The sequence below is a fragment of the Denticeps clupeoides genome, chromosome 2 (genome assembly GCF_900700375.1).
Source record: "Denticeps clupeoides chromosome 2, fDenClu1.1, whole genome shotgun sequence".
NCBI classification, from domain to species: domain Eukaryota; kingdom Metazoa; phylum Chordata; class Actinopteri; order Clupeiformes; family Denticipitidae; genus Denticeps; species Denticeps clupeoides.
The window spans coordinates 4607749-4628441 of NC_041708.1; the positions used below are offsets into that span (position 1 = coordinate 4607749).

The 20693-nt window shown below is 44.5% G+C and overlaps 2 protein-coding genes across 3 annotated transcripts; one reads left to right on the forward strand and one right to left on the reverse strand.

Annotated features, from left to right (window-relative positions):
* Window positions 1-68: 68 nt before the first annotated feature.
* cybc1 (cytochrome b-245 chaperone 1) lies at window positions 69-1997 on the reverse strand. 2 transcript variants are annotated; one of them, XM_028970454.1, is made up of 7 exons: window positions 1783-1997; window positions 1517-1601; window positions 1385-1426; window positions 1100-1173; window positions 919-1015; window positions 698-842; window positions 69-614 (listed from the first exon to the last, which is right to left on the reverse strand). In XM_028970454.1, exons 2-7 carry the CDS (start codon window positions 1599-1601, stop codon window positions 458-460), a joined length of 600 nt encoding a protein of 199 aa, XP_028826287.1. In that variant the 5' UTR covers window positions 1783-1997; the 3' UTR covers window positions 69-457. The 2 variants fall into 2 exon arrangements, with proteins under 2 accessions (XP_028826287.1, XP_028826286.1); XM_028970453.1 differs by having other exon boundaries at window positions 70-614; window positions 1517-1996.
* Window positions 1759-10579, forward strand: narf (nuclear prelamin A recognition factor). Its single transcript, XM_028970452.1, has 12 exons — window positions 1759-2720; window positions 3681-3752; window positions 3830-3895; window positions 4541-4678; window positions 4825-4957; window positions 5219-5353; window positions 5855-5973; window positions 6477-6606; window positions 7011-7083; window positions 7437-7574; window positions 7700-7857; window positions 9463-10579. The coding sequence occupies exons 2-12, from the start codon at window positions 3696-3698 to the stop codon at window positions 9714-9716; spliced, it is 1401 nt and encodes a 466-aa protein (XP_028826285.1). The 5' UTR covers window positions 1759-2720; window positions 3681-3695; the 3' UTR covers window positions 9717-10579.
* Window positions 10580-20693: the final 10114 nt, after the last annotated feature.

Here is a 20693-nt window from a genome sequence, read left to right on the forward strand (position 1 = left end):
AGAGGTTAAACGTGTACACTCTTGTACACCATTTTTACTTTCTTTTAGCACAGTTTTCATAAAAAGGAGATTTATTTCAACTCCAGGCCAGTAAAAAAAAATCTAAATATACATGAATTTTACAATAAGAAAAGACATTTTACATCAAAATTTCATGTCTTTAAAAGTATTCATATTAGCTCCCAGAGAAAAAAAAAAACATAATAAATACCGAGACGTTTTAATTTCATGCGATTATACTGTATGTATAAGTGAACACGTGCATGGTACAGACTCAGCTGAAGAGCTGCTCCATTACAATCATAAAACCTGAACCCTGATCACGCATCATTATAAAATATTCCCATTAATCTTATCCTTGATTATCTGTGTGTTGTGGAAAGTGACTAATTGAGAGGTAAAAGCAGGCACTGAGGTTGGAATGATTGTCTTCATGCAGTTCTGTTGCAGCATATGCTCAGCGCTCGCTCTCATCCCTCGAGTCGCTGCTATCGTCGACGTCGCCGTCCTCACCTTCATCCAAAGCCTCATCTCCACCATAATCTTCCCAACTTTGCTGGAGCTCCTCCAGGCCAAGGAAGCTCTTGAGCAGGCTGACCGTGGCCTCCACATCACTGAAAGATTCGGCCATGAAGCTTATTACAACACACCATGCAATAATAAAAAAAAAAAACATTTTTTTTTTTTTTAAAGTTACCTGCGACCTCCCAGTGTTGCATTCTGGGTGAGTGGGTATGAAAAGCCAGTAGCCAGGCGCAGCACCAGTACATAACCCTTCCCCAGATAGCGCACCTTCTCCTCCTGCACGCTGACACCGCGTAGGTGACGCATGTCCAGGACCACTGTGGAAGACAGAAGACGTCAGAACGTCAGACAGACAGGTCCCCCACAGGCGACACAGGGACGTTCTCAGCAGACCTTTCTCATCTCCCCTTCGGCACAATGTGAGCATGAGGGTGTAAAGACTAAACGTCTTCAGCTCAACCACGTTGCGAGCTTTGTCAAACACAGCATCCTAAAAAAAAATTAAAAATAAGGAAGTCAGAGTTAATGAAGAACTGGTCCACGTGAACGTCGGACAATTTAGCTTCCTGCTCACCTCCCACTCTTCCATGTTCTGCAAAGCGATGAACAAACAGCCGGTCACATAGAAACTTTTCCATAAGAGGTTGTCTGGAAAGAAAAATCATGCAACATTCCATGTAATCACACTTTTGGCCTGTACTGTGTGTGTGTGTGTGTGTGTGTATATATATATATATATATATATATATATATATATATATATATAAAATTCTTAATTAAATCTAATTTGAGGAAACACCGTGTACTAGACAGTTTATTAGAGACACAGACCAGTTTATTTTGCTTGATAGAATCTCACCTGAACTGTAATAAGCCGCCCCAAGCCCGACAGACGTAATACCTGTAGCAATAAAACAAGGAAAACGTTTTATTTTTATTTATTTTTTAAGATTTTCGATCTTGGTGGTGGTTGCGACAGGGTGGATCCTACCGACTAGCAGCGACCAGGAGCGAATCCCCGGCACCCGTTTCAGATGCAGCAGGTCGTATGTGTGCTTTTCCACCAGCATGTACATCTGGAAGAATTGTGTGTCGTATATCGTATACAGAAGAAAACGTGCACAGTTGCATCTGAGTGTGACGCCGACAGCGAAATGAATCGATGCTCCGGTCACACCCACAATACGAGGCACATCAGATCACTTCAGGTCACACCGCATCGCTTCAGTTTTGTGTAAAATGTGGCATCGTCCGTACCTTTTGTGTGTATCAGTTCAACACGTCGCGCTGCATTCGGCTGTTAAGAAAAAAGGGGAAACGAAGCTCTTCGCGGCACACGAGGGCGGGGACTTCCTTACCCGCGGTGTCACGTGACTGCGAGGGGGAAAGAGTTCCATCAGCGCGGATTTTTCTCGTAAAAACTAAACAGTGAAATTAAAACAACACAATTTGATGTGATTGCAATTACGTAATTGTTTAAATCCCATATATTGACCCAAACTGATTTGATAGGTCTTCGGAAGTTTAACCAATCGGATGCTTGGTGCAAAACCCACGTGACTTTAACCCCAGCACCTGGCGGAAAGGGGTTTTTAGCACGGAATCAGGACCAGTTCTACCCATGATGCCCTTCGCTATTTATCCTACTGATCTCAGATCAGACAAATGCGGCCAACGTCCCACCGCTCCTCCTCCAAGCTCCCGCCCACCCGGAACGGCCCAAATCTGATTGGACGGTGCGCCCTTGGCCCGCCCCTCCCCGAAAACGTGAAGGATACCGCGCAACCACCCGAATTGACGCTTTCATTTTCCGCAGCGGCGACGCGTTTTCTGGAGTGGTGTTGACCTGAAGGAGTTTCTCGCCGCGTCAGTTCGGGCTAATAAATTCCCCTGGACCCAAGCGGCGTAACAAGTCCGTCAGCGAACAGTTTGGACGTGTTCGAAATGTTTGCGAAATGTTAGGAAAATGACGTGAATTCTTTACTGAAAGCGACCGGCGCCGCGCATGCGCGCGTAGTTGACCCGAGGACAATGGAGTCGGATATTTCTGAGACAAGTCTCGTTTTGGAAACCTTCTGCCCCGAGCCAGGCGCGTCCAGAGAATTTCTGCGTATCTCCCCTAAAACGGGAGTTTGCTGATGATTGGGTAAAAAAAAACTTGCAATTACCACCCGCAAACAGGAACAGCCCTGCCGGTAGGTTGACCCCAGCGTGGCACTGTTAATATTTCTCACTTTTTTTTTACCAAATTTTAATAATGCTACTGCTTTTAAAAGCGGTATGTGTGTTCTGTGTCCGTGTATTATCATTTTGTTCCAACCGAGTACCTGACCCTGAGTAATTGCTGTTCTTTTCCTCTCTGTGTAAACAGTGATTATGTATTTAGATGTAATAATCAGCTTTGGTTAAACGAGTAATGACCCGCCGGCGTGCTTTATTGCTCCTGTATTAAAAGCCATTACGTGATTACAGGTAATAACTAGGCTTTTCGCCCCCCAAGAGCTGGCAGTTACATATATTTATACACACTTCTTTTTTTGGTAATTTCTTCTGTGCAAAATATGATCTAAAGGGTGAAAACAATAAATGCACAGTTCCAGAAGTTTGGACGCACCTACTCATGTATGAGTCTTTTTCCATTAGCGAACAAAACTGAAGACACAGGACTATGAAATGACACACATTAGGTTGTGTAATAAACAAAAAAAACAGCAAACAAGGCAAAAAGTCTCTCCAAAGCAGGGAGCCTTTGCTGTGATGGCAGCATTTCACACTCTCAGCTTCTCTCCGCCACCTTAAGTTAACGGGGACAGTTTCCAACAGTAATGAAGGTTTTCATATCATTCACTCATATTACTGAGCATCTCATCAAGTGGCTTTTGATGACGACAATACTGAACAAAGTAGCCGTGAAGGTGACAAGAGGCGACTCTGACAAGCAGATTCATCAAACATACTTCACTTTCTCCTGATACAACAAATACTAAATATGTTTCTTGGTGTGGATTCTTCAAAATGGCTCATTCTCCATAGCCATCCAGATTTTGACTGGTAGTGTGTCTATAAATGTGTGTGTGTGTGTGTGTGTGTGTGTGTGTGTGTGTGTATATATATATATATATATATATATATATATAATGGTTTCTCCCCTACAGAGTGGCTCTTGAAAAATGGCAGAAGTTGGTATAGCGAAGCGTAAAGAGAAGTGTGAGAACTGCACCAAGCAGGTAATTTTCTGTTCATTGACAAAGCTCATGTCCACATTTTCCCTTGAATCATCTTTTAATGCTCATTAATGTTGTAGTGCAACAAGAAACAGACAGACGACGGCCAGAACCTGTCGCCAGAGAAAGGCATGACTAACGGAGAGGTGGGGAAGCCTTTACTAATCCTAAAATGTTCAAAACTCACCTATTTTGGGGGCAAATGCTGGAATAATTAGGGGTTTGTATTAGCAAGTATCTCACAATACGTATCACGATACAGTTTACTGAAAATGTAAAAACAGAGCTGATCTACAAGATGCTTTGTACAATCTGTGTGGATCACATGACATTAATAATTCTGCCAAAACAACATAACTCAATTTGTATACAAAATTATTGATATTTGATGTCCCTGTATCAATACAATATCACCACGTAAAAATTTTGCGATATATTGCTCTATTGCTATGTTCTAACATCCCTAGTGGGAATATTGTAATGTTGCTCTTGATATCAATCAGAATGTCTTTGTAACTGAAGAACGAACAGAAATACAATTTAAAAAATATTTAGAGCAGAATTTCATGTATTAAACAATGAAGAAATTTAATGCGTTATTCTAAAGCTACAGTATATTGATACTGGCCACCAGTATCTGTTACCAGTATCTATCTGTACCTCTGTCGTACAATCTTTGAAGAAAGTAAGAAATATACTTTTTTTTTTTTTTTTTAATCCCAGTGGGTACAGATTACAGTGAAGTGTGCATAATCAAATCTCTGAAATTGAAATTATACCCTGATGTCCAGGTGACCACGCCTACCCAGCTGTCCCCAGTGTTACTGAGCGCATGCCTGTCCTGCGATGGGTGCATATCGGAGGAGGAGAGCCAGAGGATATCCCAACAGAACCTGGAGGAGCTTCGAAGGGTCCTGGCCCTCAACCAGGTATAGGAGTTTACTGTTTACTTGTAGTCTGTAATATTGAGCCACATACATTTACAATTACGTCATTTATCAGACACTCTTATCGAGAACGACTTCAATAGTTACAGAGACACTCTGTGTTTTCGTCTGCGTGTCCCTTATGGCAGAAGTGTGACACGACAAAGCACAAGGTGCTGGTGGTGTCGATCTGCCCTCAGTCTTTGGCGTTCTTCGCGGTCAAATTTAACCTGGACATCCGAGAGGCGTCCCAGAAGCTCTGCGGATTCCTGAAGAGCCTGGGTGAGTGTGTAAACAAGCTAAAGCTGCTTGTTGGAACCATTATTCTCCCACACAGCTTTATGCCATTAGTGTTTTATTTTTTGGGACTTTGCCACGAAGGATTTGAGGACTTTCTCACACCCTTAGTAACCAACAAATGCCCCTCCTGGCTTTGTGTTGAGCTGGCAGTCTCTCATTAATCTGCGATGATAATGCAAAACCGTATTCTCTTGTTTTATCGCTGGGCTTTTATAATTCTCTTAATTCCCTTCTTTCCCTCAGGCATACGTTACGTGTTTGACACGACTCTTGCTGCCAGCTTCAGCATCGTCGAGAGCCAGAGGGAGTTTGTGCAGCGGTTTCGCCGGAAGCACCACGACTCTCACGCCATGCCGATGTTCACCTCCTCGTGTCCAGGTTTCCTTCTTGCTTTATACCTCACTTTGCTGTTAAACATGGGTACTGATCTGAGGACTGTGAAAGGCCGGTGTTGGGTGTGTCTGTCTAGAGATACCCGCTGCATTCTGCAGGGGTGAGATAGAAACACACCCTTAAAATAGGGAGTGTTTCTTCTGAATCAGCCACACAGTTTGTAGCCGTTTCCTCTTTTAATTAACACCACACACACACTATGCTGGGGTTATGCTTGAGATGCCTGGCATACACAAGAGTACACTGTTTGGCTTGGCCCATTTTCTATGATTTTAGGGACTTTGCACAAATGAGACTTCTTTGTGTTGTCATTGCTTAATAATAATAATAAAAAAAACTTCACCAAACAGGTAATTTTCTCATCTTTTACACAACGGTCCGTGGGAAAATGTACACACCCCCAGCTGTATCATTAAAATGGTTTTGGTGTGTTTAGTGTAATTATGATTGTGTAGCGTGAAGAACTGCTCTGTTCCGCCCGTGCAGGCTGGATCCGCTACGCAGAACGTGTTCTCGGCAGCCTCGTCACCCCTCACATTTGCACGGCTCGCTCCCCTCAGCAGGTCATGGGCTCTCTGGTTAAGGACTACTTCGCCAAGCAGCAGGTGAGCGGAGAAATGGAGCAGTGCCCCATGAGGGGCTCACAATTGGGCCATTCAAATGACCACTTTCAGTGGTCTGAGTGCCAGTTTTTCCAGCTTCCTTTTACCTGTTGATTAATGCTTCAGAAAGAAGAGATCACTTGCCATTCAATCAGTGCAGATGCATTGTTGAACAAAATTGCAAGCCATAAAAATAGAAGCTGATTAAATCAGGTTAAACATTTTTTAAAAGCTACAATAGATTATTACCCTTTGGAAAATGTATAGATTATTGCATTGTATTAAAAAGTAGAGAGTATTTCACTGTTGAAAAAGCACAATGGACCATGTACAATTTTTATAAATATATATATGTGTGTGTGTGTGTGTGTGTGTGTGTGTGTGTGTGTGTGTGTGTGTGTGTATATATATATATATATATATATATATATTATTATTATTGTTATTATTATTATTGTACATAGGGGGAGGATACTGCATTTCAATGCCCTGTTTTGTAATGGCAGAAGCTGACCCCAGACCAGGTATACCATGTGGTAGTGGCTCCTTGCTTTGATAAAAAGCTGGACGCTGTGAAAGAGGAGTTCTACAGCAGTGTCCTGGAGAGCCAAGATGTTGACTGTGTTCTTACATCAGGTGTGTGTTGCTCTGTTTTAAAAAAAAAAAAAATCATTTTTTCATATTTAATTTTTTTGTTATTGTTATTACAAGATTAATAATAAGTAACTGGGACAGCTTACATGTTACTGGAGAAAATGGATTGACAATTTGAGGACCCATTAGTCCACATTTTATTTACTAGTTAACAAAAAGATCACACTTTCTATGTACATAGCTCTATAAGTATAATTATATATGAGTGTATATATTTATTTGATCTTAAAAATCAATTAAAATGTAGACAGACACCCCAGACTCAAAGTAATACATTTTTGATGTGAGAGTCTTTGTACTTGTGGGTTTCGCATTTGAATAGTTGTGTGTATTTTAATAGTTTCAGTTGGCAAGAGTTTTGACTATTTTTATGGTTTTGTTTTCAGGGGAAGTGCTACAGTTGATGGAACAGAAATATTTTTCATCTGAAGACCTGGACTCTGTCCCTTTAGATCACATGTGAGTTTGGAGGTTTTGTTTAGCAACTCACCATAAAGTCTGCAGAGTGACCTTTTTAGCTTTCATTTTTGATCTTTCTGCTGTAAGAGCTTCTACAACTTCTCATGTATTGTAGCATTTGGGAAAGATTGTAGATTCATTGTGTATATTATACAATCAAAATTCAAATGTGTCCACCACATTTTCTTTGTTTTTGTCTTTCAAAAAAAGCTACCAAATCATTTTTGTACTGCATGGATGTGTTTTGGGGTTCTGCATTAAAAGACTCATAGAAAGCAAATAAACCAAGGCCTTGATAGTGATATCACCACTGCAAGTTAACCAGTTGCTCAACTGTGTTGGACTTTGTTCAGATTCAGTGAAGTTGGAGAACAGGGCCTGATGAGGCATGAGGGCAGGGTGTCTGAAGGCTTCCTGGAGCACATCTTCAAACATGCAGCTCAGGACATTTTTGGCCTGGACGTCCAAGAGATTGTGTACAAAACTCACAAGTAAGGGTTTCCCTCGTACTCCAGTGCATATATCAATATTGATCTGAGACTGGGTTTTTGGTACAGTTTTAACTTTTAGTCAGATCTATCTGATCCCATCTGTTTGTCATTTACTTCTGTTCCAGAAACCGTGACTTCCAGGAGGTTATGCTGGAGAAGGACGGGGAGACGCTGCTCCACTTTGCGGCGGTCTATGGCTTCCGCAACATCCAGACTCTGGTGCATCGCATGAGGAAAGGAAGGGTGCCCTACCAGCTGGTGGAGGTTCTGTCCTGCCCTGGAGGTGAGACCTCCACCTGTAAAGCGAATGAAGCTCTAAATTATAACTAAATGAAAAGTTTAATCCAGCAGCTATTAATCTAACGCCATATTTTCCACACAGACATTGTATAGAAGACAGACATTTGTGTCATTAACCAAGCCACAAAGCTGCCTGATGTGTTCATTTGATGTGTACACTGGGCAGCTGGCACATATCGGGTACTGACAGCACCTGACTACTTGTTAGTTGCTGGACTGGCATGTGGTAACTTCAACACAATTGACTGAATGGAATCTCTATGCAACATTTAAGAGTGAAAGTGATTAGTTGTCTTTTTAGCTTTCTTTTTGGGGTGGCCTTGCAGGTAAGGAAGCGTACCCATTGTCATAAGGTTGCCAGATCGAATCCCTAACCGCCAAGGTGCCCCTGAGCAAAGCACACCCTGCTCCCCGGCCACCTTTCATGGCTGCCCACTACTCACTAAAGATTGCTTTTAAAGCAGAGGACACATTTTGAGTCACCAGGTGCTGTGCATCATAATGACAATCACTTCACTTTCACACGTGATACACCACAGCATAGCACCCAGTGAAGTGTGATCTCTGCATTGAACCCATCCCCTGTGAAGCCATGAAAGCTGCCCAGGGAGCAGTGTATGGAGCAGAACGCTACTGTGCTCAGTGGCACCTTGGCGGTTTGGGACTCAAACCGGCAACCTTCCAATTACAGGTCCGTTTTCTGTACCCCCACCCCAACCAATGCCTCACAAATGAAGCGTTGCCTGTACAGGGGTCAAACCCATGTGCTAACCAGTCATGAGCTAAGGGTTGGCCAAAAAATAATAATTAAGGAGCATTCACAAATTTGTGTGTTATCCTTTTCGCATTTTTCCTCTGTTATGGCTGTGGGCAGACTTCACACTACGGTAGTTCCTTATTGCCCCTTGTGATACATGGTGTATTACAAGATGGGGTGGCTACTTAAAGTAAATGTCTCTGCAAATGATTTGACATTCCAAATAATATTTTTTACTTTTTGAACAAAAACATCAAACGTGTTGCATCTTAAAATCTACCATGTAGAATGTAGATTAGAAGTCACAAAGACACGGTTCTGTTGGCCAGAATGATTTAGCCCTTTGTTCCAGACTGGTTTTTGCCGCTTTGATAATTACTGTGGTGTTTTGTCTGCATAATTGCAGTGTTATCTGCTATGTGGCTCTTCAGCCTTATCCAAAACACATTACCTTTCTTCCCTCTTTCCTGGGATTCAAATCCGCGTTGAGACGGAACATTTTTGGCAGGTATAAACAGTGCCCTGTAACACGAGTCCCCGGTGCACCACAGCCAATCAGTGACCCGTTGAAGTGTCATGTTCCAGTCAGCGCTGTGCTGCACTCAGCAGATATGCATCTCTCCACTCTGAATGTGTTTATGCACACGTTCAACGAGATGATTTCCCATCTCTCACAAAGCCTTATTGTTGCAATTGCCTTCCCATGTATCCTTCCTGGTCAGTTTTCTCCCCCCATCTATTTATTCCTGGACAGTGAGCAGTGAGGTGTTTGAAGAGTTGGACCTGAGCATAACTATACTCATTTTGACCCACTTTTCGCTCCTTTCTCAGGCTGTCTAAGCGGTCGAGGTCAAGCAGAGGGTGATGGTGGTCGAACGGACCGGGTGTTAACCCAGCAGATGGAGGACGCCTACAGCAGCCTACCTGTCCGTCTGCCAGAGACCAACCATGAACTGCAGAGCCTCTACACTGTCTGGCTAGAGGGTCAAGACTCCTTCCGCGCTCAGCAAGTCCTACACACCCCCTTCACTACCACCACGCCTCGTCCCCCACACACTCTCCTGGCCCCTGATATACAGTGGTAAAAACTTAAGACTCGAGTCAGTCCTGTTCCTTTTTCTTACATCCGTCCAGAGGAATCTGAAGACTGCATGGTGACCTCAACGTGTACTACCAAACAGATCAGTCACAAACTTGATCAAGCTGTCCATCATTGGTCCAGCTGTGGCCAGCATCTCAGCAGGCATTGGGTACAACCAGTAAAAACGACCAGTACATGTCCACAATTAGTGGTACAGTCCCTCTGACATTCCGCATGCACTGATCATGAGCTTATGCTAAACCAGCAGACTTGTCTCTTGATTTGCAATTCCTTTCATATAGAAACTATATGCAGTTATGCAACTATATGTGTTACCACGATGAGTTACCATCAGATGAGTCTCAGAGTGTACATATCAACGGTTTCAAAATTCAACTGATCTGACCTGTTTTATGGAAAATTGAATGAAATATGAGGTCTGTGCTGAATTCAAGGAAAAGTTGGCTGAGGCAGAGTATCTGCTATGTTTGTGCACTGTTATGTGTTTATACTGTTTGTTTTTGTTTTTTTAACACGCACAAATCTTCACCTGATTGTGGACAAGACACACACACACACACACACACATAATTTATACCAAACTGCGTTAGGCTCATAAACATGGATTAGTTTTATATGTGCTGACTATTTCTAACCCATTGGTGCTGATTATAGTAAATACAAATTGTTCACACATTAAATGAACTTTGCTCGTTTAAGGGACTGCCAGTAACATTTTGTCATCCTATATAGCAACATAAAACCTTTCGACCCTTTTAAAATGTCAAATATGCAAGCACAGATTGATATCCTTTTAGTTTAGGACTGTGAAGAATGTTAATTCAATAAATTCTGAATCTGTTTGAACGTTTGTTTTGTTTGTTTGTTTTTTTCCTACGAACTGCAGCGTTTTTTGTCACCACCAGGTGGCAACATAAGGCTTCTTATTACAGATACAGAGGTGATGTTGGGGTATTAAAGCCTTTTCTGCTGTTTGTTGCTCCGTGAACTAGTTCTTGGAAAATAAGTTATGTCGAGTACCGTTAAAGCTCCCATTGCGTAACAGCGAGGTCGCAATAGTGCGACACTAGTTGAATTGGTGGCCCTGGGTCGTCCGTAGGTGTATGTGTGTGCGTAAAAATAATAGTATTATTCCACCGCCAAGTAATGTTAGTTAATGGCAGGTTTGTCCCGCCATATGACGGAGATCGTCCTTCTCAGTGGCTGCGATTTTTATACTTCACGGCGGGGCCATTTAACTACTAACTCACATAATTAGTGGCGTCCTGGCACTGGAACAATGACAACTATTAACGATAGTTTTATGAATAATTAATTTCATTACAATTATTCATTTTTAGATCCGTATCATAGTGCACTTTAATCAAAAAAAATTATAAGGTATGTTTACCAAGTGGAAACCTGTGCAAGGCTCCATCAAGGGACTACAAGAAGAATGAACTTGTCGTTTTTTTATGTGGGCGATTTCAATTCGATTGAACAGATGCGTTGCTATTATTACAATCATTACGATGGTTTATTATTCGTGTGGGTGTTACTGCGGTGAGTTCCAGTAGGCCCATCTAGCACATCTCCGTTCTTCTTTTTTTTTCTAGTACCTTCAAGCACCAGTGAGCCACTTCGCTTGCTTTCCGAAGCGAGGCCTTAACAATGGGTTTCCTCAACGCAGCGACAAAAACAAGAAGCGCACATCTGCAGCGGAAATGGCTCTGAAGTACAGGAACAGCGGGCGGCTGGACGGTCATTTATCAAGCGGATACGGTGTCGGCCAGAGCCGCATCGGAGCGGGGCCTCGTAACCGAGGCTGAGAGATCGCGGGCTCTTCCTGCGGGGCCGAAGATGGGATTAACATTCCCGGTTTCCCGTCCCCGATTCAGACGTGCCCGACTCGCACTTCGGACGCCGAACAATGAGCCTCCGCGGGGAAAAAAAGTCCGGAAAATCACGAAAAGATTCGCCAAAAAAACCCAAAAAACATTCCAATACGACACGGAAGAGCGAAGAAAAGGTGGAGCCTGGTTTCTTCAATATAGCTGCGGTCGAATGGTCGAATATGGGTGGTAGTGGCCTAGTGGGTAACACACTCGCCTATGAACCAGAAGACCCAGGTTCAAATCCCACTTACTATCATTGTGTCCCTGAGTGTCTCCAGGGGGGGACTGTCCCTGTAACTACTGATTGTAAGTCGCTCTGGATAAAGGCGTCTGATAAATGCTCTAAATGCAAATGTAAATCCTGTACAAATTCCTTATTTCACCAGAAACTTCAGAATTATGACATCTGATCGCATGACTAGTCATATAAACTCAGTGAGCAAATGCTCAAAATGGTTTTTCCCCCCAAACGTTCAAGTCTGTTTTGTATATAAATATTATTCCTGAAACTCTGTGGTGTAATTACAGACTAAAAAAATTGGAAGTAATCTATCGCAAATAATATTTTAGCATTAAGGTGAATAAACCTGATAAAGTTAAAAAAAGAAAAAATACTCGTAAGCATAACCAGTTTAATTTAAACAAGTAAACTAATCATTTTTAAACTACTGTAACGAGTAAAATAAAAGAGATTAAACAAAAGTTTACTTTCTTCAGTGTGTGAAGTGGCGTTTTCATGACGTCATCACTTTTTTATTCTTACGAAAGGCAAGAGCCCCTCTGTTCAGCTTTCCTTTAACCGTTAAACAAAAGTTTACAAAAATAACGTAAATTTGGAAATATTGGGAATATTTCCTGCATTAAAAAGATAAGATAAGTTTGATTTGGGGGACAGTGACTTATGCATGGTTCTAGGGTGGTAGTAGCCTAGTGGGTAACACACTCGCCAATGAACCAGAAGACCCAGGTTCAAACCCCACTTACTACCATTGTGTCCCTGAGCAAGACACTTAACCCTAAGGGACTGTCCCTGTAACTACTGATTGTAAGTCGCTCTGGACAAGGGCGTCTAATAAATGCTGTAAATGGAATAAAATGATAGTTGACCTGGGATTTAGCCCTTGCCATTCCACATAGTCCGTCTCAGGGTGGTTAACCCTAGGCAGGCCTAAACAAGTCCAGATTTCGATGGAGCTCGGAGTTTCCCCCTTGACCCGACTCCGTCTTCAGCTCTGTTTATGCCCTGCGGAGCGGTGTGTCATCAAGAATTTAAGAGCCCCATTGTTTCCCGGCCGCCGTCCCCCCACCCCTCCGCCGCCGTCCCCTGTTCCTGTGCACAATCGCGACACATCAGATGCGCTTTCTCCCAAGGTCGCGTGCTGGACTTCTAAAGGGCAGGCGACCACCTTTTTGACTAATGAGTCTCCGGACTCCTATTGTTCCCGACAGCAAACAGGCCCCGAGTGCCATCTCTCGATTCCTTCCCACTTGACTGGCTGTAGCCAACCATAATTAGTCCTAGGCTGTTAGATTAAGGAGACCCTGTGTCATGAGCACTACCTAAACTTGAACCAGAATCTTTTAATGTGGGTGGGATAAGGCCGGAATTTGTGTTTGCTCAGTGTTTTTCGTTTTTGGAGTTTAGTGTGTTCCCTGTCAGTCAGAAGATTAGATTAGTCCGGCCTGGCTCCGGTAAGGCAGGATCGGAGACATGTGTTTGCTCAGCAGAATCAATAGTGAAGCTTTGATGGCCAGCCTGCATTAAAAAAAAAATGAAAACTAATCTAAAGAAATTATAATGATGTTAGATTATTGGCTAAATCTATTAGAACTGGAGTTTTTATTGTGGCCACCTCCTCTAGGGGGCGCCAGTAAACACTGGTACATCTTATGATGCTTATTTAATCACTAATATTACAATTTTGTGTGAAGCAGCAGTTATTTCAGGTACAAATATCCACTTATAGTGTTACATCACACCATATGTATTTCCCCTCCGCCCCATAGGACATACTATTTGCTCATTACATTTGTCCAGTGCACTTTCTGCCTTCTGCACTCTGCCCCGGGTTCCCAGTTTGACTGGAGGAGTTGCATTCGGCGGCGTATTTCAATACGCTGGAGACACGCGGGACCTTGGGGACGTGACGGATGTCAGCAGAGGGCCCTTGCCTGAGCACACAGCCATGACGGAGTGTGCCTTGTCCCTCTCGAGTGTCTTCGCTCACGGATCACTGAGGAGAGACAATGAGAGGCAGAGAGACATTGTACTAATGTGAATCTGTCGTCCTCCGACATCCAGAGCCCTTGTTTGCTTGCTACGCCAAGCAACTCGGAAAATCACGCGGCGTACAGATTCGCTTCCTATGACTTTTTGTCTCCCCCTTTTCCGTGGGAGTAATAAAGTCAAATAGGGACGGATCGGAAAGCAATTCTTGTTTTGAGGCCATGGCCGCGGCTTAACGCATTGGGGCCCTTCTTGGTTTTCTGTCTCAGAATTTAGGCTTTTTAAAGCCTCATTAGGAACAGCGCTCGTCCACTGTTGACCCCCCTGTGGCTCACGCGTGTGATCTCGCTTGTGCAGGACTGCCATTGTTGTGAAATGACCCCTGGTACAGCTGAGCGCGCCGGGGCTCATTTAGAAAGCGGGAAGTGAAACTGACACGTTGAAATCCCACACACACAGCGTTCACAAACCTGTGCTCCAGCGAGGCCGACGGCGGCCGCTGACAGAGCCCGTCTTTTTACGCGCCACAGAACATATGCGAGCCAGCGATAGCGAATCCTGCGGGCCCTCTTTCTTTCTTCCGTACCGATGAGCCCCTCTCATTTCATGCAATCCGATCATATGATGAAGTCCTAAACAACCTACGAGTGTGAGGAAGTGATAAACACAGTTTCCTGTAGCGCGCCGCCCAAGATAACACTTTCCATGGAGCGCCGAGTGACTCAAGGCCCTTGTAGAAGAGGCAAGCTTGTCAGGGCCCATAACAATGGTGTCTGAACACATGGTTGTACATGGCTGGGCTTTATTTGAACTATCTGTCTATAGTACATATTAAAATGTAGAGATATTTGTGTGCGTGTGTGTGTGTGTATACATGTAAGTGGAGCTTTGCACGGCCTACCCATCATATTCACAGGCGAGTCTCAGCACGCGTGAAATTGTCTACAGTAGACATTGGAGAGTCATACGGCGACCTCAGCTCGGCATGACCATGTCAGTCTGCCCCCTCTGTCAACTAGTCTTGGTCCACACCGGGACCGAACCTGCGTTTTCGCTAGCGACCCTCTGCGGCCGTCTGCCGAGCTCTGGCTATTTCTGCCGCGTCCACGTTTTGCAAGAGCTCAAGCGTCCCTCAGACGTGCAGTAATAGCTAGAGTAGAACAAAGGGCGGTGGTGATGCATGTGCAAGTATCGTAAACGCCATGCGGCTGAAGATAATTTGCCAATTTCAAAGAAAAAAATGATGATAATGCACGCATCAGAGTGACATAGTCCTCTGTGCACTTTTGAGGCGCTATTATGACGTGTGAGCCATCAGTTCTTCCCTCTCCTGCCAGCTTGAATCCTGTTCTGAGTGGAGACCTGTCATGTCTGGAGCATGGATTTGAATCATCAAGTGACAATCTGCAGGCGAACAAAGGTGCTCCGTAGGTGATTCTTCTCCTTCTCGTCACTCAAACCATGCAAAACCAAATAAAAAAAAGCAAAGAAGAAGCCTCATTATCCTTCTATCTCTCTTACAGCTTAGGCTGGTGTATCTTCCACTTGCATGATCTCTGCGGTCTCCTGGAGACGGCCATTTCTTCTTAAAGATGGCTGTTGATTGTTGCAAGTGAAGATTGCTGGCCGCTTTGAGGAAGTGGATTATGGAGGTGAGAGCAGAGATCTTGTGCAATGCGATCTTGTGCGGCCGTGATGAAAACGGCCATCTCACACCGCCACTTCTTCTGGTTGACCCCTCTCAACTGGCGAAGGGTCTGACAGACACCTGCACACACACACACGTTCTCTCCCACGCCGCGGCCTCTGAGATTACAATCTTCTCGAGACATGTTTCTCCCCGCCTCTGCCAACATGCGCTCGCTGCCTCACTATTATTAGAATCATCTCTCTGCTGAGAACACTACCCAGTTCATGAATGACCCACCATCGCTTTGTAGGGTGTATCGAGAGTGATGCCGCGTCTCTTCTAATAAAGTGGCCAGTTAGTGCCCGCTCTACCGTGCTCTGATAAATCGTGATAATCTGACAGGGATTCTGCGCTCGATGTGACGGATGAAGCTGCTCTTATCAGCTTCAGACCTCACTTCCTCTCCCAGGATCTTCATCCATGGGGCGGGTGCACCATAGCATATTCGTACAGCTGCGTGTTCGTGCGGCTCGCACACGCCGTGCAACGCACACATCGGCCATAACAATAAAACCACCCAGGGCCTAAAGCAGCCATGACCCATCGAGGCATGGGCTCCGCCAGACCTCTGAAGATACGCTGTGGTATGTGGTACCAAGTCCTGCAAGTGGCAAGGTGGTGCCTCCGTGGATCAGATTGAGAAACTCTGCAGCCTTGATATTTACATTTACGGCGTTTATCAGACGCCCACTTATCCAGAGAGACTTACAATCAGAAGTTGCAGAAGAGACACTCAAGAGTTAAGCGTCTTGCTCAGGGACACAATGGTAGTACGTGGGGTTTGAACCCTTGACTTTGTGATCGTCTGATTCAAAGGCGAGTGTCGTACCCACTACCCATACAAATATTAACATCAATATAAATGTAATGCATCAACAGCATGAGAAAAAGTTCTAATTACAATATGAACCTCTTATTTAGGTTCTTGGGACTCTAGACCTGCATTTGATTTGATCGACAACCCCGAAAATGAAGTCAAGTCAAATATACAATACACATTTTCCCTCAAATCCCCCATGAAGAGGGTCAGCGGAATGACCCGGCGCACGGGTCAGCTCTTCGCTGGACGATGTGGGGGAGGGAGCGAGAGGACACTTTTTCTCTGATGTCTGCCCCCCCGCTCCCCTGAGAGAGACTCTCCTTCGCGACACCGAGCGAGCTGCATTCCTCAGCCCCTCGATTCAGGGATACCAGCCCCGCCCCGCCCCGTCCATTTTCATCTTTGTTTTCACAGTCCGACGTGGGCCAAAGGGGAAGCCAAACAAATTAGCGGCCATTGTTCGGGGCCCAGAGCTCCCCCAATAACATTATTTGTGGAAACATACATGTAAGAATAACTTCCTGAGTGGTGCGGATTAATTGTCTGTGTCGCGAGGAAACGGTGCGCCTGGCCGTTTCTTCAGAAGGCCGCTCTCTCCTTCCCCATCCCTCACTCTCGCTCTCCCCGCCAGCCGTCTCAGCACAAAGGTGGCACATCCTGTCACTGCTAAGAGAAGCGGGAGAAGTGATTGGGAGCGAAACCCGCTCCGAGTGACAATGCAGAAACCAGAGGCGCAGAAAAACAGGATATGTCATCCGCTTGTCTAAAACTCTTTACCAAAACTCTTTCATGGCTTCCTCTTCAGGCCTTTAAACACTGTTGTAGCACTTTCACAGACACATATTTACACACCTAGGATGGCAAAAAAACCGAAATATTAACCCCCATGTTTGGTCTACTTTTTGGAAACTAATGTTGGCTAAAAAAATTTGGGTTAAGTGGTGGTAGTAGCCTAGTGGGTAACACACTCGCCCATGAGCCAGAAGACCCAGGTTCAAATCCCACTTACTACCATTGTGTCCCTGAGCAGGACACTTAATCCTAAATTGCTCCAGGGGGGACTGTCCCTGTAACTACTGATTGTAAGTCGCTCTGGATAAGGACGTCTGATAAATGCTGTAAATGTAAATGTGTCTTGCTCAGGGTCTGAACCTTTGACTTTGTGGTCTTCTGGTTCATAGGCGAGTGTGTTACCCCCTAGGTTACTTCCACCCTTACTGCTAATGCCCATTAGAAATAACCAGGTACCACTTTTGAAAAACTTTTAAATAACACCGGCCCTTTAAGAGGGTGAATTAGCAGCTTCTGTGCCTGTGAAACCACCCACATGACCACAGAATTTGGAAACAACCTGCGCTGTAATATCCCCATTGTTCATTTTATGTTCTAGAACACTCAAGCAATTCTTTCTTTAATATGCATTTTATTTTCCTTAGGACGGATCATATCAGTGCTTGCCCATGAAAAAGGAAGAAGGCGGCTAATAAAAACTGTCATCGCGGCCTGGCCGGAACAGCTATGGCTCATCGTTTCAGTCGTTATTTTCGGCGGGTCCCTGCTATGGGCCTCTCACGTGCTTGCTTGTTCTGCCTAAGTGGACAGAAGTGTCTGAAGCTTGACAGAGTGGTGCACAGACGCCTGGATTTTTTGGAGTGGCCCTACTGCAGCCAGTGGTATGGGACCCGGGGCCCATTATCTCCCTCTCTGGGGAGAAGGGCCGACTTTATTTATCTAACCTGAAGGACAGGGCTGCGTTTCGGTAACTGGGCCACCACTTCAACTGTGTACACACCTATCTATCTATCTATCTATCTATCTATCTATCTATCTATCTATCTATCTATCTATCTATCTATCTATCTATCTGTCTGTCTGTCTGTCTGTCTGTCTGTCTGTCTGTCTGTCTGTCTGTCTGTCTGTCTGTCTGTCTATCTGTCTGCCTGCCTGCCTGTCTGTCTGTCTGTCTGTCTGTCTGTCTGAGAGAGACAGTGAGACAGTTGGAGCCATTTATTCTTGTTATCCATGCATGGGACCGAAGATAAACAGCAAATCAGTGGTCTGAAAACGTTTCCCCAGCAGGTTCATTTTGCATGGGCCCTGTTTGTGTTAGCGGCACAAATCAATGAGCAACAACGCAATCGGTCATAAAGGAAAGGGGAATGAAAAAAAAAAAGGGTTTCGGAGTGATCGATAAGCATAACTGATAAAGCCAGGCAGAGAGAGCTGATAAGCTAGAGCGTGTGGTTTCTGCAGCAGAGTGGCAGCGGCGGCCCTCTGCGGGCAACGTTACCGCACCGTATACCTACTGGTCAGAGGAGATAAGATGCTTATCGGCCTTTCGGTCTGACTCGTTCGGACTCCCGCAGGTCTGCAGTCCGGCCTGTTGGGCTCTCGCTGCGTTACGCTGCATCCTTTGTCTTGCCGTCCCGGAGGTCTAGCGGGAGATTTATGGCCTTGCGCAAGGCCTCTGAGTCGGAGGGCCGACTTCCTTCAGCTCCAGCTCTACTGACGCTAATCATTGTTGGCCACGTCAGATGCTGGAGACACACGGCTTTTCTTTGAACTCGAAAGGCAGAAGACCCATGATTTGCGTTTTTGCTATATTCATATTTCAATATATTTAGTTTCTGTGTTATCACACACTTTCCAAAAAACATAGATCCTGCATCGATTTTTTTTTTGCATGTTGCATTCGTAGACATGCTACTGGAGGAAATACGATAAAGATTATCCGCTTTAATAAATGTGCTTAAGGCTTCTGCTTGATGTGAGTCCAGGATTATCGGTCACCAGGCGAAATCATTGCTTCCTGTAAAAAAAAAAAGAAAAGAAACAGAAACCACATCCTGTGACACACCTAGTGTGAGTTCTGAAGTATTAGTACAATTCATCTGCAATTAATCAGACAGTAACCAGGCTGGGCAGGAGTTAATGTGTGTTTGTAATCGAACGACTGTGGAATGCATCTGCGGTGGCTGTTGACCTTGGCTAAACGGGGGGCCATTATCTCCAGGGGAAGGGGGTGGAAGGAGGGGTTGGGGTGGGGTTGATAAATTAATGAGACAATGTTTGCCTTGATACTGTATCACTGGCAGCTTCTGAAAAAGTCCTCTCTCCGAGACGGGTGACACAGATGAACCGAGCGCTCAAATAAACGAGCGTTTGCTCATGGGCCGGCCCCTCCATTACCAGCAAAAGAGAGAGGCTATAAATCTGGGGGACCCACAGGGCCCGTCCTCCACTTAGCCGTCGGTCCGTGGGCACACAGTGTTAAATTGGCCATGAAGCAGTTTGTTTAGACAGGCAGACAGACGTCAGTTCAGCCGGCTGGTGGGTTGGAGGAAACCTGCCAAGAAAACAACTGATGTATGACCATCAAAAATAATAAATAATATTATTACTAAATTTAATTGTAAAAATTTATATTTTTAAAGAAACGTACCTTTTGTATACTTCTTTTTTAAATTATGATATAATATTTTGACAACATTTTTCCGTTTGCTAATTATTAAATCATTTTTAATGAATTGTTTTTTTGTATTTCTTAATGAGGTTATATGGGTCAAGTCTGAGACCTTTCCTTCAATCCATTAAAGAGACATTTGATCAAATTTGACACGGCAGCATGTTGTGTTCTTGATAAATTTGTGAATCCCATTTTGCAACTTATTTACTTTAGACTTGTGTTTAGGCCTTCCTCTAATTATTTAGAAAAGGGCTTTTTATTTGAATAAGTAGTGCAATCAATGCTGCAAATTTTACAGTCAGCCCTCTAAAGTTAGCACGATAGAATCAGTTGGACCATTATCAAACCCCATTCGTCGTTCTGGATGAAATGTTTGGGCAGACGTACTCCAGCGCTTTAATCAGGGACCTGGACGGAGGGGAACAAACAGCCCATTAGGAGCGAGCGGCCCGGCCTCTTTGTCATCGCCGATGCCGGCTGATTGGGATTTTAGAGCGAGGAGATAGGGCACACACGATCTCGCTGATAGCATGAGGGCCATTTAATGATGGCTAACAGGTCTGAAAGGGCCCGGCTAATTGACCGCCGAAGCGCGGCGCGTACCCTCAATTTGAAAAAATTAAGGTGGTTCCGGCCTCCTGTCAGGCATCGAGTCAATATTTAAGCTGGAGTTGTCACAGAAACCGCCTCCGCCGGCCGGCCAGGGGCAGCATTTCGGGGTGGCGTTCGTATCTCGAGCGGCCATTCATTAGGTCTGATGTCACGTCAAGCGGTGGAAATTCTGGCGAAGGACAGATTCCGCGGGCAGCCAAGGAAAAACGTGGGCCCGCTGCTCATTGTGCGCTCGGCCGCGCTATTTGCTTTTCAATTAGGCCTAATTCGA